General features: G+C 39.6%; 1 protein-coding gene across 2 annotated transcripts in view; it reads right to left on the bottom strand.

Moving 5' to 3' along the window:
* Positions 1-15,593, bottom strand: part of GMDS (GDP-mannose 4,6-dehydratase) — a 964,998-nt gene that overhangs the window by 417,417 nt on the left and 531,988 nt on the right. For both annotated transcript variants that reach the window (XM_077269772.1, XM_077269773.1), the window contains exon 8: positions 7,064-7,191. In XM_077269772.1, the coding sequence (XP_077125887.1) occupies positions 7,064-7,191 (128 nt within the window). The remainder of the gene's footprint in view (positions 1-7,063; positions 7,192-15,593) is intronic.

Here is a 15,593-nt window from a genome sequence, read left to right as displayed (position 1 = left end):
ACAGTATTTTCATATAGAAGTGGTGTTATTTGTAGATGCTTGTCCCTTTAATAAGCTACATGATCCGATCTTAAAAAACAAAACAAAAAAAAACACAACAAACATATCATGGAAAAGCTAGCTCATATGAAAATCAGTCTGGAAGTGCACTGGGGAGTATTAAGGCACTTGGACAAAGTAATTTAAGTGCACTGACACCCCATGTGCACTTCTGGCCTGATTTACATATGACTTTTACACTAGTTTTCTCATTACTGACACTTGAGATCTCTACAAAAACATTTTTATTTGGCGACAAGCATCAACACAGCAATACCACTACTTGTATATGTTAATATGTGTCGACAGGCTCTCAAGCTAGACCGGGCTCTCATCACGCACCATATTTTAAGTCGGGAAGTTTATGAAAAGGACTTCAATCAAGAAGCTCATTATTCAGATAAGAACTTCTGAATTACTTATTTAGTTGACTGATCACAAACTGTCAATTATTGTGCCAAAAGAATCAAACATGGCTGACCATTTCAAAGATTGTTCATGCAGAATAAAAGTTTACATGTCCCAGAATGAGATTTCACCAAAAGAACATACCCAGAATGATTGTTCGTTTGGTGGCGCCAATCAACATGCTTGGTTGTGCTGATTGTCTAATTGGCAATATGGACTAAAATGTGTATGGATGTTTTGACATTACAATCGTTCTTTTAATGACACACTTTAATGTGCATGAGGGCCTTTAGTTTTCCCTCCTTTTCTAGACATTTCAATAGAAAGTCTAAATCACATAAATCAGTGGTAAGGCATGCATGTCAGATTTTTCACTATCAGTTCACAAGCACTGCTAGGGCAGTGTAGCCATGGGCAAGTCTGGGGCAATACATCATCTTTATTTCCAGTGTCTGATTTTTATTAAATTTTTGGGCTTTTTAAAAGAATGCGTAGATTCCGGTTATGTGTACTTCTGAAGCAATTTTTATCTACACTTTGTAAAAATTATGGATAAAAGGAAGAACTGGGTGCACAAAAGCTATGATGTGTGTGGTGCTACATGGTTCTCCCAAGCACACCATCTTACAAAATTGTTTTAGGAGAGTATACAGCTGGTACTTGACATCCAATAGAGCATGTTGCTTAAGGAAACAAAGGTAAATAAAATATAGTGTAGGGTCCCATTTGCTACAATTCTGCACAATCTTCCATTTGTGTGTACAAGCCATTAGCTTTAAATAATACAAATGAACAGATTTACAAACATCTCTCTCCCCATCAGGTGACCATCTCATGTATTCTTCACTGGGTGGGATGAACATTTTGCAATCCAACGCGTAAGAATGTTATGAATGCAGGACACACTTCTACTTCTATACACAACTCAATCTATCAAGCTGAATAATCATTGAAAAATCTTTGTATGTCCTCCATGGTGGTGACAAGCTAATCTGATCTGTTCCACAGATCAGCCATGTCAATCATCACCCAAGTCAGAATCAACTGATACTACTTTATCTTCTCAGCATGGAAGAGCTGTGGGCAGGTAACCAAAGATAATATCACAGAGAAACGTTCTTATGTAATGTGCTAGGACGTTATCAGAGAAAAAGAAAATCCATCATTTTTTTTAATACTTGATGATTTAAAAAAAGACACTTTTTAAAATGTCGAAAAGGTGATTGTCCCGGTCTCTCTGCCGAATCCTCTGGCAGATAGTGAACATGTGTTAAGGAACTGCATCTGAACACTCATATGAGAGTTATTACATGTGATTGTCACAACCATATAAAACATTGTCTTACCATCTCTATCAAAGCAGGATTTCTCTTGGTTATTTGCATGGCCCCCAATATGTACTAGCAGGGCCGGACTGGTCATCTGGCAAATGCCAGAAAAGCCTGTCTTGTTGTGGGCCGCCTTGTGTGCTACGTTAACAGAATCGGTGTTCTCAAGACACCCATACTGTTAAGAGTTGTGATGGAGCACAAAGTTGCTAACTCCGTCACATACCCCAGCAGGCCACTGGTATCATTGGAAATGTTGGTCTTGTAGAAAATCTTCCTTTCCTCCATCCAGGGTAACAATAGTAATATATCCACATCTGGTGCTTGGGGATGGGGACAACATAGGCCTGTGTGATTTCAAATGCCCGGACTGAATTTCAGTCCCAGTCCGTACTTGTCAGTACTAGGGAAACAATATATGCTTAGAACAATAAAATTTAATTTAGATATGCTATGTTAGAAATAACGGACTCCATACGATCTTTTTAGTTACAGCCCACTAACATCGCTTTGTCAACCATCCATGACACAATATTGGGCCATTGGTGCATGAGAAATATCCACTGGATTCAGTTAGTAATGCAATGCAGTAGGAGGGTGAGGACCACAGTTTGGACAAAACAAGTCAATTTAAAATACCACCTTTATATACAGAGCTGCCCATCAGTGTCACCATAAACATGAGGTTTTTGAAATGGAGAAAAATCACAAATATTTCAGTTTAACATATTCCACTAAAAAAAATACCAGTCCTATTTGATGGCAAGAACAAGTTGGTTTGTGAATATACTATAGTTGTTTTAATGGCTGCTGTATCTACATCTAGTCCTAAGGTATGTTCAGGGCCGGCCTGAGAATTTACGGCGCCCTAGGCGAAACTATTTTGTTGCGCCCCTACTACTTTTAACATACCTCCCAACTCTTGAAGATGGGAAAGAGGGCCAAAGTTTGTGGCGCGCTAAGCGTGCCGCGGCATATTTTAGGCCACGCCTCTGACCACACCCATTCATAACTAGCCACACCCATATCCACGTCCCAACCACACCCATTTAGCACTGCTGATCACACTGTTTCATTAAGAATAATTATAAACAAAAAAATATGGCCACACAGTGCTCCATACTGTATAATGGCCACACATGATGCTCCATACTGTATAATGGCCACACATGATGCTCCATACTTGGGGGGGGGGGGGACAGTGCAATGGCACAGCCAGGAAGGGATAGTAAGCCAAGTGTGGTGAGGGGGTACAGTATAGTGACTGGTCCCTATCGTGTGAACACAGTGTGCGTGGACAATGAGAAGAGGGACCAGTATAGAAAAGGTGTGGATGAGGAAACTCCTCATGATGCCTGCACAAGATGATGAAAAAATAAAATAAATAAAGAACGACTCCGGAGACAAAGTCATCTCTAATGTACATGGATGTAAAAAAATGTTTGTGATACTGACTAATTCTCATATTTTTATTTATATTACGAGCATTAAAGGGATTGTCCTACTTTGTGATGAGTCTGCAGGCTTTGAATTTAAGATCTTTAAGGTTTCAGTGCTGTTGCTGGGCAAAATTGAGTTTCAGCTCCTTCCAAAGATTTTCCAATGAGTTCAGGTCTGGAGATTGGCCAGACCACTCCAGGACTTTGAAATGCTTCTTACGGAGCCACTCTTTAGTTGCCTTGGCTGTGTGTTTCGGATCATTGTCATGCTTGAAGACCCAGCCACGATCCATCTTCAATGCTCTTACTGAGGGAAGGAGTTTGTTTGCCAATATCTTGCGATACATGACCCCATCCATCCTCCTTTCAACACGGTGCAGTCATCCTGTCCAATTTGCAGAAAAGCACCCCCAAATTTTGATGTTTTCCCCACCATATTTCATGGTTGGGATGGTTTTCTTAGGGCTGTACTCATCCTTCTTCCTGCAAACACTGAGTGGAGTAGATACCAAAAAGTTCTATTTTGGTACCATCTGACCACATGACCTTCTCCAATGTCTCCTCTGGATCACCCAGATAGTCATTGGCTAACTTCAAATGGGCCTGGACATAAGTAGATTGAGCAGGGATATCTTGCATTCCCTGCAGGATTTTAATCCATGACAGCATAGTGTTTAACTAATGGTAATGTTTGAGACTGTGGTCCCAGCTCTCTTCAGGTCATTGACCAGGTCCTCCCGTGTAGTTCTGGACAGATTCCTGACCTTTCTCAGAATCATCCTTGCCACACAAGGCAAGATCTTGCATGGAGCCCCAGACTGAGGAAGATTAAGGGTATGTGCACACGTTGCGGATTCTGCTGCGGATTTTTCCGCAGCGGATTTGGGAAATCTGCAGTGCAAAACCACTGCGGTTTTCACTGCAGATTTTCTCGCGGTTTCTTCCGCGGATTCCTCTGCGGGTTTTCAACTGCACTTTCCTATTAGTGCAGGTTGAAAACCGCTGCGGAATCCGCAGAAAGAATTGACATGCTGCGGAAAATAATCTGCTGCGTTTCCGCGCTGATTTTTCCACAGCATGTGCACAGCGTTTTTTTTTCCCCATAGGTTTACATGGTACTGTAAACTTAGGGAAAACTGCTGCGGATCCGCAGCAAAATCCGCAGCGTGTGCACATACCCTAACAGTCATCTTGTGTTTCTTCTATTTTCTAATAATTGTGCCAACAGTTGTTGCAGTCTCACCACTCTGCTAGTCTACTATCTTGTAGACCATCCCAGCCTTGTGCAGGTCTACAATTTTGGTGTCCTTAGGCAGCTCTTTGGTCTTGGCCATGGTGGAGTGTTGGGAGTGTGATTGTGTGGACAGATGTCTTTTATACAGTTAACAAGTTCAAACAGGTGCAATTAGTAATTAAAAATCATGTGATTTACTATTTATTTTATTTTTAGATTCTGTCATTAACAGTTGACGTGTACCTATGATAAAATTTACAGACCTCTCCATTCTTTGTAGAAGGGAAAACTTGCAAAATTGGCAGTGTATCAAATATTTATTTTCCCCACTGTTCATAAAGTGTAGCAAAGGTTCATCTCAACTAAAAGCCTAGATCCTTTGATCAGGAACAGAAAATATATTTATAGGACATTTCCTACAAATTCTTATGAAAATATTTACAACACATCCTGCCTTGAACTACTATACCCAATTTATTATATATTGTTAGAGTCAGTCCATTTTATACTGACTTCACCAAAATAGACACCGTCTCCACAACCCTGCTGACATTTTGTTTCACAGTTCGAAAATGCAATGCCGGTGACAGAAGCAGAGTGCCGACTCTGCGCTCACCTCTCCTGCAGCTTATAACACCATGGATCCAGGACATCCTCAAAGGGCAGCTATGCAATAAACTGTTGTAACTGTAGCGATGATGTACTATTCCAGGAGAGGCGATAGGTGCTGCCAGGGAAATGAGTGCAGACCCAGTCTCATGTGAAGTTTTGTTATGAGACTTCTCTCAAAGGAAACCAACGTCACAGGAAGTGCAGTAAAATACACATTTAGGGATTAGATAAGGAGAAGAGGCGTAGGGTATAATAAAAAAAAAAAAAATGATAATTACAAAAGTGGTTAGGGTGTAAAAGACAGATCTTTAGAAAGGACATTTAGGTGCAGGGCCAACCCTTATCTCGTTAAGATTGGGTTTACATTGGTTGATGACAGCTGTTAAATGACTGCCAAACAACAACACAAAAGTGGATTGGGAATCTTTCGGAGAGGCTGACCTCATTGCATGCGCACAGAACAATCAGCAGTATAAAATTGTCCTGTACCTATAGAATATCATTGTTCTCGGCACCACATAATCAGCGTACACAAAATTATGTGCCGACAAGAACCGTTATTATTAAGCTTGCTTAAAAATTATTTAACCTGACAAGCATTTTCATCAGGGGATTAGCAGCCTGTTTACACTGCATGATTATCAGGAACATTTAAGCCAACCAAAATGCACAATGAGATTTTATTTCTAGACTGTTGCAGCCTTAAATACATAGCTTTCCACCGCAGGTGATGGTGTACTTGACGCTTCCTTCCTCCTTTCAAGTAAATCAGCGGGTTGATTTCCTCAAATTGAAAAAAGATTGTAAAAGTGCAAGAATACCTATAATTGCAGGATTGTATCATAAATCTCCTCTTAAGTGGAACTCCGGAAACCACTATGAAATAAAACTGACCTCTACTTAAGATATGGAGCCACTTTTCACATTGTATAGGGAAAATGCGTTAAGTGCATTGTTATTGCTAAGACAGGAGCTAATCTTCTAACAGGTTAGGGAAGTTCAAGGGGAAGAGAAATATTCTCTGTCTGTCTAGGAATCTTTTCTCATCAAAGAAACTTCCAAATGTTATCAATCTTTTCCTTTACATTTGGTAACTGTTCACAATGCAAACAGAAAATATAACGATTAGGACAACACTGAAGCAGAGTTAAAGGCAAGCAGTGAAGGAACTAATTACATTGCTGGCTTGGATGTAGTAGGAGAAAAGTTCAACCTGACAGGTATGTTCGGCACTGCAATCAACAGTGACAGACACTTTAAACATTTTTTTAATCAAGCCGCTATAGGCTGGTAATAATACAGAGGATTGATGCCATAACCAGGAATCGCCCCACACTTGGGGTACTAACACCTTCATTTACATAAAGATTTTAAGTTTATTTCCTTAGTGATGAAAAGATGTGTAATCTTGTCTTTTGTCTGCCATATAACTTGTCTTTTATTCTACCCAGCAATATAATTACTTTTATGGTCCTAAGGGTATGTTCACCTACTTGCTTTGGTCTAAAATCCACCCAACATAAAATACTCTTAAAACAAGCCTCTTATTGGATATAAATAAAAAAAAAGTGCCTATAGCGCACGTGACTTGTTTATTCGGAGTGTAAAGAAAAAAATTCAAGTCACAATTTCTAGGGAATTTTGAGCAGAAAAAAAAAAATGCACCAAATTTGCACTCTGAATCCACTGGAAGCATGCAAAAAAAATCTTCACCAAAAAAGGAGAATTTAATTTCAGGTTTTTTTTTCTTGCCCCAAAAACTCACGTCACAAAATGCTACTGAACATATCCTAAACATACGTTAGATGAAAATGTCACTTGTGTAAAATCAGTAAATGCAAGTGAAGGAACATGAATGATATTGAGAAGACAACTGGGATAGCTTCTACCTTTGCCAAAAAGATACCCCTTATAAGTCACACAGTTTTATTTCGCAACGGTGCATTAAACTTTCAGCCTAACAAAATCACTGTTTTATGAAGGGATTCTGGCCTGTATCCTACCTCAACGTAGTCCTTGGCATGACCCCAATCTCTCTTGGCATCCAGATTTCCAAGGCTGAAACACTCCATCTGTCCGAGGTGAATCTTAGCTACTGAACGGCTAATTTTTCGGGTTACAAAGTTTGCCCCTGAAATGAAAGATAAAAGATAGTTAGAATTGTCCCGCCAAGGACTTAATATCTGGCAGAAGACCATTTGTTTTCCACCTCAAAGTAATTTATTTTATTCCTCAATCCTCATCTGAAGCCTTCCTCCCCCCTTCAATAACCATGGCATCTCGTTCATCATTTGAGTAAGCTAAGAAGCTTCAATTGCCAGAGTCGCAAGCTCCCCTTTCACGTCTTTTCTCTCCAAAACTTCTTAAGCATTCCTAATTCGCTGCTTCAATATTCAATCTAGGCAGAAGGCCAAGGAAAATCAATTGGAATGTCAGTTTATAAACATAAAATGCAAAAGGTTATACAAAGGGAAACACTAGTATGGAAGACAGACATCTAAGACCACCCTAGCTTTAGAAATAAGTACAGGGAGGAATACACTTTTTATTGTCACTACAGCAGCTGGCAAAGTCATTGTTTGGGGAAAAAAATGTAACTAGTGTTATCATTTGCATGTCACTGTAATCGCATCTGTTAGCTCTATATTAAATTTATGAAAGGGGTAGGAGGGTATATTAGGATGCCATTTTAGAAGCCAGTCAAAGAGGATGCATGCTGGAGTAAGACAAGCTAAAGATTTGAAGGGCAGCCTGCCTCTTAATAAATATGATGCATCTTTTTGGCTGGAAATATCTACACTGGCTGTCAAAGTGTAGGCGAGCGATTACAGCATCCTCCCTGTGTAGAGAGTAGTGACTAACAGAACCCTGAAACGCCCTGATTGTCAACGAGCAGCTGCAAGGTGGACAAAATGTCATTTTCTCCCTGCAGCCACTACTCCAGGAAGCTGGATAAACAAGATTTAAGCACTATTTAACTGCAGATTAACCATATAACTGCAGGTAAATAACATTTCTGGATGTGACAGTTTCCCTTTAAATAAATATTCTGAAGACTATGAGCCTTTGCCAGGCAAAATATGCCAAAACTCAGAGCAACAGATGTGCTACTGAATAACTAAATGAACGTGCCAAACATATTATATCATTGCACAGACAAGGACTGTTTAAAACAAACTCAAATGGTGCTAATAGTATTATATATCAAAGGTACACTTTAAACAAACAAAAAAGCACAGTTTTATTGGTAAGTGGGATTTAAAGGAAATTAAACTTTTGCTCATAAAAAGTATTTATAGTACCCATGTGCTTACACAATCTACCTGTGTATTTTTCCCCTTGGCAAAAGGCTGGATGTCCATTTTCTTATACTGCTTGGTGCACAATAAAAAAAAATGCCAGGATCATGTTCCATTGGCAACCTATAGCTAGTTTATGGTGTTGTTAAATTTTTTGTACTGGCAATCCATCCCACAGTATGTATCATAATATGGCAGTAGAAGGGCCAGTACACAAATTGTGTCAATGATAGCAAAAATATTAAGACTCTAAAATTTATTTTACCATGTCATTGTTTTCTAGTCGTGTAATGTTTGTGAACATTTCTGCTGGTTTTGATGCATTTACATTTTTGTCCAGCACAATACAAATCCTACCATTTTTCTATAATAATTTAAGTACTACATTAGAAAATTCTGCAAGCCTCTGTCCCCACTCCAAAATGAAGAGTAATCAGTAATGTCCATTCCAAATGTTTGCATAGTCCCGGCTCTACGGAGCATGCGTTGATTGTCAATTCACAGTGATAGTGCACTCAATCACTAGCTCTGATAAGAAGTGACGAGCTGTCAAGAGTGCATTCACTCTGTAGAAATTCAGTAAAATGGTTGGGGATGCTGCTGCAATTTTGCTAAACTGTAGAGAGCTGGCAAAAGGATTAAAAAAAAATAAAATAAAAAAAAAAAAAATGACAAAACAATGATCCGCTCACCTGTCCTGGCATCCACGTTACCTACCATCTGGTCCTCTTCTTTCTAGAGTCACGTACCAGTATCTTTACTCTTGAATAGAAATTCTGCCTGTGATCAGGTTTTAGAGGTCATGGCGTGTCCACAAGTCCTTTTCAAGATTGAAGACAACAGACCTCTGAGGTTCCAACAAGGCCTGATTCGCAGTCAGGAGTCCTGTTCTATAGTGAAGACACAAGTGTGTGTTTGCAGAAAAAGGTGGCATTGAGGACCAGTAGCAAGGGTAGCGAGCTCCGGAGGAAGCAAGGATGATGAAATATGTTATATATTATTTTTTTTTTAGCTGTTATGGATTTGGTGAATCTGAATCTCGCTAGTCTCTAAGTCAGTCTGTGCAGTTTGCTATGCGTTTCTTGCTGAGCCTTAATATTCAACGCATGCTCAGAATAAAATCTTCCTTCTTGCAGGCCAGAAGCTTCAAGACTTCATTGGGACATGCATGCAAAATGCCTCTTCAGAGAGGAAAAGATTAGTGCCTCCTACTGGAAGTCGCAATCTTAAAAGTCAATATCAACTCTAACAAGCCTTGCCACATTGACTTTTAGGATTGCTATGTTCAATAGGTGGCACTATAGATCAAGTCCTCTTTCTCTCTAAGAGGCAATTTGCATATTTTAATTTCCCACAGAAGCATTGCATTGCATAGCATACAAGTCAGGTAGATCACTCTCCACAAGGAGAAATGTTACCCCTTAGATCCCAGATAGACACCTCTCCTACAGCCCCGTCAGATCTCTTGCTTTGAACTTGAGAGGGGTAACACCCTGAAACATGTGTCTGCAAATAAAGTGGCATGTAAAAGTTGTGTACACAGATAACTGACGGATGTTTCAACCTTAATTAGCCTGTTAGGGTTATGGCTTATTCACCATCATCGTTGGTAAAGGCCAGGTGATGCAAATTTCTCAGCTTTATAAAAACCCAGCCTCCTCTAACCTTGTGGAAAAAATAGCAGCCATAGGTTCTTCTAAGCAGCTGCCTAGCACTCTGAAAATGATGGAGACCAACAAAGTAGAAGGCTAGAAGAAGATAGCAAAGCGTTTTCAACTTGCCCTTTCTTCAGTTCAAAATGTAATTAAGAAATGGCAATTAACAGGAACAGTGGGGGTCAAGATAAGGTCTGGAAGACCAAGCAAAATTTCAGTGAGCTGCTCTTAGGATTGCTACAGAGGCAAATCAGAACGCCCACTTGACTGCAAAAGACCTTCTGAAAGATTTAGCAGACTCTGGAGTTGTGGTACATTGTTCTACTGTTCAGAGACAAAAATATGGCCTTCATGGAAGAGTTAACAGATGAAAACCTCTCCTGCATCTTCACCATAAAATTCAGCATCAGAAGTATGCAAAAGAACATCTAAACAAACCTGATGCATTTTGGAAACAATTCCTGTGGACCGATAAGGTCAACATTGAAGTCTCTGGCCACAATGATCAAAGGTATGTGTGGCGAAAAAAGGGCATACCAGTAAAAGAACATATTGACAACCATTAAGCATTAGGGGGGGATCAATCATGCTTTGGGGTTGTGTTGCAGCCAATGTGGCACGGGGAACATTTTAGGGTAGAGGGAAGAATGGATTTAATGAAATTTCAACAGATTCCTGATGCAAACATAACACCATCTGTAAAAAAAGCTGAAGTTGAAAAAGATGGCTTCTACAAATGGATAAGGGTTTTACAATGGCCCTCACAGTCCCCTCAACTGAACATCAATTAAAATCTGTGGCAAGACCTCAAAATAGCAGCACATGCAAGAATACCTAGGAATCACACAACTGGAAGAATTTTCCCAGAAAGAATAGATAAAAATCCCTCAAATAAGAACTGAAAGACATTTAGTTGGCTACAAAAAGCATTTACAAGCAGTTATATTTTCAAAAGGGGGTGCTACTGGGTATTAGCCATGCAGGGTGCCCAAAATTTTTGCATCGGCAAATTTTCCTTTCAGTAATTTTTAAAAAGTAAAAAATGAATATACACATTTTTTTTTGTCCAAAATACAAAAGAAGTGTGTCATCTCTAACTTGAGGCCTTTAAAGATAAGCAAGTTATTATTATTATTATTATTTTTAATTTATATAGCACCATTTATTCCATGAGAAGGTGTTACATACAAATTACAGATATCACTTACAGTAAGCAAACTAACAATTACAGACTGATACAGAGGGGCGAGGACCCTGCCCTTGCGGGCTTACATTCTACAGGTTGAACATTAAATTAACTGTTCACAATAACCGTAATTATGACCAGGGATGTCCAAACTTTTACATGCCACTGTAGAGATTCCCTGACGAAGCAACATGTGAAATACGCGTTGGAGTGTGGGGCAGCGGCGCCAACACAGCATGAATCCTGGTTAGTATATGGACTCCCTTTTTTACTTATATGGAGATTTTCTCACGGCAAGTATTATAAATGACAGCACCTTATTAATGGATGAATAATACTATATTTAAATGAACTGCACTTTAATATATACAGTAAATTATTTTGTGATAAATAACTGTGTATGTTACAAATTTGGCAATATTTATACCTTTTTAGTGTCATACTCCTAGATCATGTTATACAAAAAGATGTGTGTGATGGCCTACATCCCCTGCTTATTTAAATTTTTTTTTTTTTTTTTAATTGTTTGTCTATTATGTTTTATTTTTTTTTTTTTGTTAAGTGCTATGTTTGGTGTCTTTAATAAAAGGTTGTTTATATTGATCAATGCATGTCTTTAATTAATTTGATATTAATTTTCTTGTTCATGTGGTTTTTCTTGGTTCAATAGTATTTCAACCCACCTGAATTTACTTTATATTAATTTTGTTCGGTTACAACAAAACACTCCTATGTTGTTGGTTTACACTGTGGAGATTCTGTTTGGCTTTTATTCTATTTGCAGATGTGTGTTATAGTGTTGCCCCTTTTCCGTGCAAAGCAAGAGATCGACTGTGGCTGTATGAGAAGCCTCTGACTGGGGTCTAAGGGGTAAGGTTTCTCCTTATTGAGAGCGACAACCGACATGCCATTTTAAGGAGACTTACCGGCCAGGTAATTCTCCTCTTAGAAATTTAATATGCAAATTACAAGAGGAAGAGGACTAGATTTCTAAAGAAACTTGTCACAGTGACAGTTCAGCAGTTTAATCTGAGGCTAGGGCATGCTGAGCTGCCATTGTTTTGAGTGACAGTCCAACCGTCTAATCAGGGCCAGGGGGGTCCTGGGTTATTAACTGGCCACCTAGTTGGATCTCTGTATCCAATTACTGCAAGTCGTAACCTTAGCTCCTGGTAGGTGCTCTGTTTCTGATCTAATGCTTCCTGACTTCGGACTATCTGTTTGCCTAGCCAGTTTGCCTTGATCCACCAACTTCCAGGAATTCGGATGTCAGACTGTGACCCGACTACTACGCCTTTCTCTTTCCTCTTAGTTTACAACAAACTTTGTATCCGACTTTGGACCTCTAGACTACCCTGCCTCACAGTCTGTGAGTAGTGACTATCGTCACACCACCTATTGCAAGTAGCAATCCTAAAAAAGTCAACTTGGCAAGGCACCTTAAAAAGGTAAAATACTGAGTTTTAAGATTGCTACATCCATTAGGTGGCACTAAAGAGCAAATTCTCTTCCTCTCTGAAGAGGGAAATTTCATATTTAATTTTCCAGAGGAGCATTACATGGCCTATAACTTTTTATACTGGCATGTCAGGCATGTCACTCTCCACAAGGAAAGACGTTACCCCATGGGACATGCAGAAATCATTGAGAAGCCAAACAAGCCCACAAAAATACTGCAGTTTGCTCACCATGCTGCAGTAAAAAATGGAGGTTAGGACAGAGTGCTTCATGTAGGCGGAACTGTGGGAGACTAACACAGCAAATAAAGACCGATCATATGAGCATGAAATAAAATATGACAATAAGTGTCAGACCAGAAATGAAAGTGAGAAGTATTGTTGATCTTATGTGTGAAACGAGAAATAATGTGTTTCCAAGAATTTTAAAGAAAAGTTTATTGGTAAAAACACTTTAAAGTCCATAATAAAAAAAATCCAATTGTGAGTAACTTCTATATGCCACTTTTGTACTGTATATACTTGTTTTTCCTTTGAATTTAATTCACAGAACATAAGTAAAGCAGTGGAATCAATTGATAAGAACAGCATTCTCATAATTTATTTTACTAATTTATATAGCATCTTCATATTCCACAGCGCTTTACGGACATTGTAGTCACTGACCCCATTGGAGTTCACAAGCTAAATTCCCTATCAGTATGTATTTGGTTTGTGGGGGGAAAAAACGGAATCCAGAGCAAAGCAACAGGGCTATCCACAGCCACCATGCTGATTGATTTGACAGCCAACATACAGAAGAGTTGTGGTTACCCTACACACAAGCAGAATCCGTAATAAAAAAAACATCCTTTCCCCCCACCTCACCATCTCTAGTCTTGACATCTATATATTTTGCCATGATGTTGCATTTTTTGAAATCTCCAAGCATTTTTTTTACTAGTTAGTGATTAAACAGGCATTTGTTTCCCAAATGAAACCTACTGCTGAACAGATGAACCTAACCTCATAATTAGTGATGACTTGAGCGAATTTGTTCAGAAAACTAATCGCATTTGTTTCCCAAGTGAAACCTACTGCTGATACAGATGAACCTAACCTCATAATTAGTGATGACTTGAGCGAATTTGTTCAGAAAACTAATCGCCAAACGAATTCGGCACGGATATGGCACTTTCGGAATCGTGGTCGGAAACACGAGCAAAATTTTATAACATTCGGTAAGAAGCGCAGGAAAATATTTGCGTTGGCACAAAAGTATTTACAGCACTCTAGCAATTATAATGGTGCTGTATTATGTGCGTTTGGCACTTGTTTGATGAGGGGAGGAGGTTTGCAGAGCTCAGAGGCATGGCGTTCTTGTAAACAGTCTTTTTCCTAACTATGTGTGCACATTGCAGCTAGCCAATCAGGGCACAGGAAATGGCCACAATGTCCTGACAACTGCTGTGTCATTGGCTGCTGAAATCACAGGTTTCTCTCCACATAAATAGCGTATATATTGTTTTAGTGCCTTTTTGACACTAACAGCGCAGAGAGGATGCTCCCGACACTGGCACTGTTCGCAGCTAGATTTTAGCTAGTTAGCTTGGCGGTATATCAGTCAGATAGTCTAGCTAGCTAGTGTCCAGTGTGGCTGATAAATTTACCTTCTAGCATTTTTCTTGCCATTACTGAGGTCTATAGAAAGCGAGCAGGGCACAAGTCCTATAAGTGTGTTGAGCACTGCATCCATTGGGCTCCATGCACGAGTATAGCATTCTAAATATTTTTTTACTAGCTTAATGTGAAACAGCCTGCTGTATCCCACCTTGTCATTTAGTGCTGTGCTGATGTAAAACTGTCTGCAGACCTAAGGCACATAAAAAAAAAATATTTTTTTCAGTTGCATAAAGTTAGACAGCCCACTGTATCACACTATCATTTTGTTGGGTTGAAATTAAGCTGTAGAGGCCCGATCCAGAGGGCACCCAAAAATTCTTGTGTTCTTAACATCATACAGTAGGGGACCAGACTAACATCGTTTGCAGCTTCTAGTGTGTTATAAAGGCCTTATCCAGAGGCCACCAAAAAATTATTGTGTTCCCTAGGTCATACAATATGGGACATCTGACTTTTAAATTGTTTGTAGCATATCTTTGTCATACAGACCTCATCCATACAATTCTTTTTCCTGTGACTAACACGATACAGCACGCCATATTTCACATTAGAATTTACAGTTGCTGAAATTCAGCTGTTTGCAAATGTGGTGCAGAGATTAAAATCTAATTTTTTGTTGCGAATACTGTGCTCCTACCACACTATCTGAGCAACATAACTGAGGAAAAAGCGAAGCCATGGTGGAAGGGGAATTAGGTTTAGTGTTCAAGGTGTACGTGGGGTAGGTGGTAATGTTTGTGAAAGCACTAGTGAACCAACGTCACATCCTATGCAAAGACAACTGATAACTTAGGTTACTGGATGGGCTACTCCGCTACTTTTCTTTGGCAGATGCACAGCGGTACGCCTTGTCAATGATGCCCAGAAAGAGCATGTACTCCAGCGGATGGCAAGCACAGCTTCAAGTGTCCTCTCTTCCTTTTCCTCCATCTCAACATCACATCCAATACAGTTCACAGAGGTGGCACCCAAATTCCCCTTGCTTCTCCCCCGTGTCCCAACTCTCCAACAGTACAACTGACTGTACGGAACCATAGAAGGGCAAGTCTGAAGAGCTGTTCACACATTCTATGCCATGGTCATCACAAGTGTACTCAAAACCTTCACAGAATCAAGAGGATGAAATCTCCACTGATGCCCAAATTTTTTTTAGCTTGGATCTGGGGCAGGACGAAGTAGGGTCCTAACAACATCCTGATCCTAGTCATCAGATGTTAACTCCTGGGGGGATGGGAGGTGACCCTTATGAGACTCATCTGAGGCTCACGGAGACT

The sequence above is a fragment of the Ranitomeya variabilis genome, chromosome 6 (assembly GCF_051348905.1).
Source record: "Ranitomeya variabilis isolate aRanVar5 chromosome 6, aRanVar5.hap1, whole genome shotgun sequence".
Classification (NCBI taxonomy): domain Eukaryota; kingdom Metazoa; phylum Chordata; class Amphibia; order Anura; family Dendrobatidae; genus Ranitomeya; species Ranitomeya variabilis.
The sequence above is the reverse complement of the archived record's forward strand: the minus strand, read 5'-3'. Positions and strand labels throughout refer to the sequence as shown.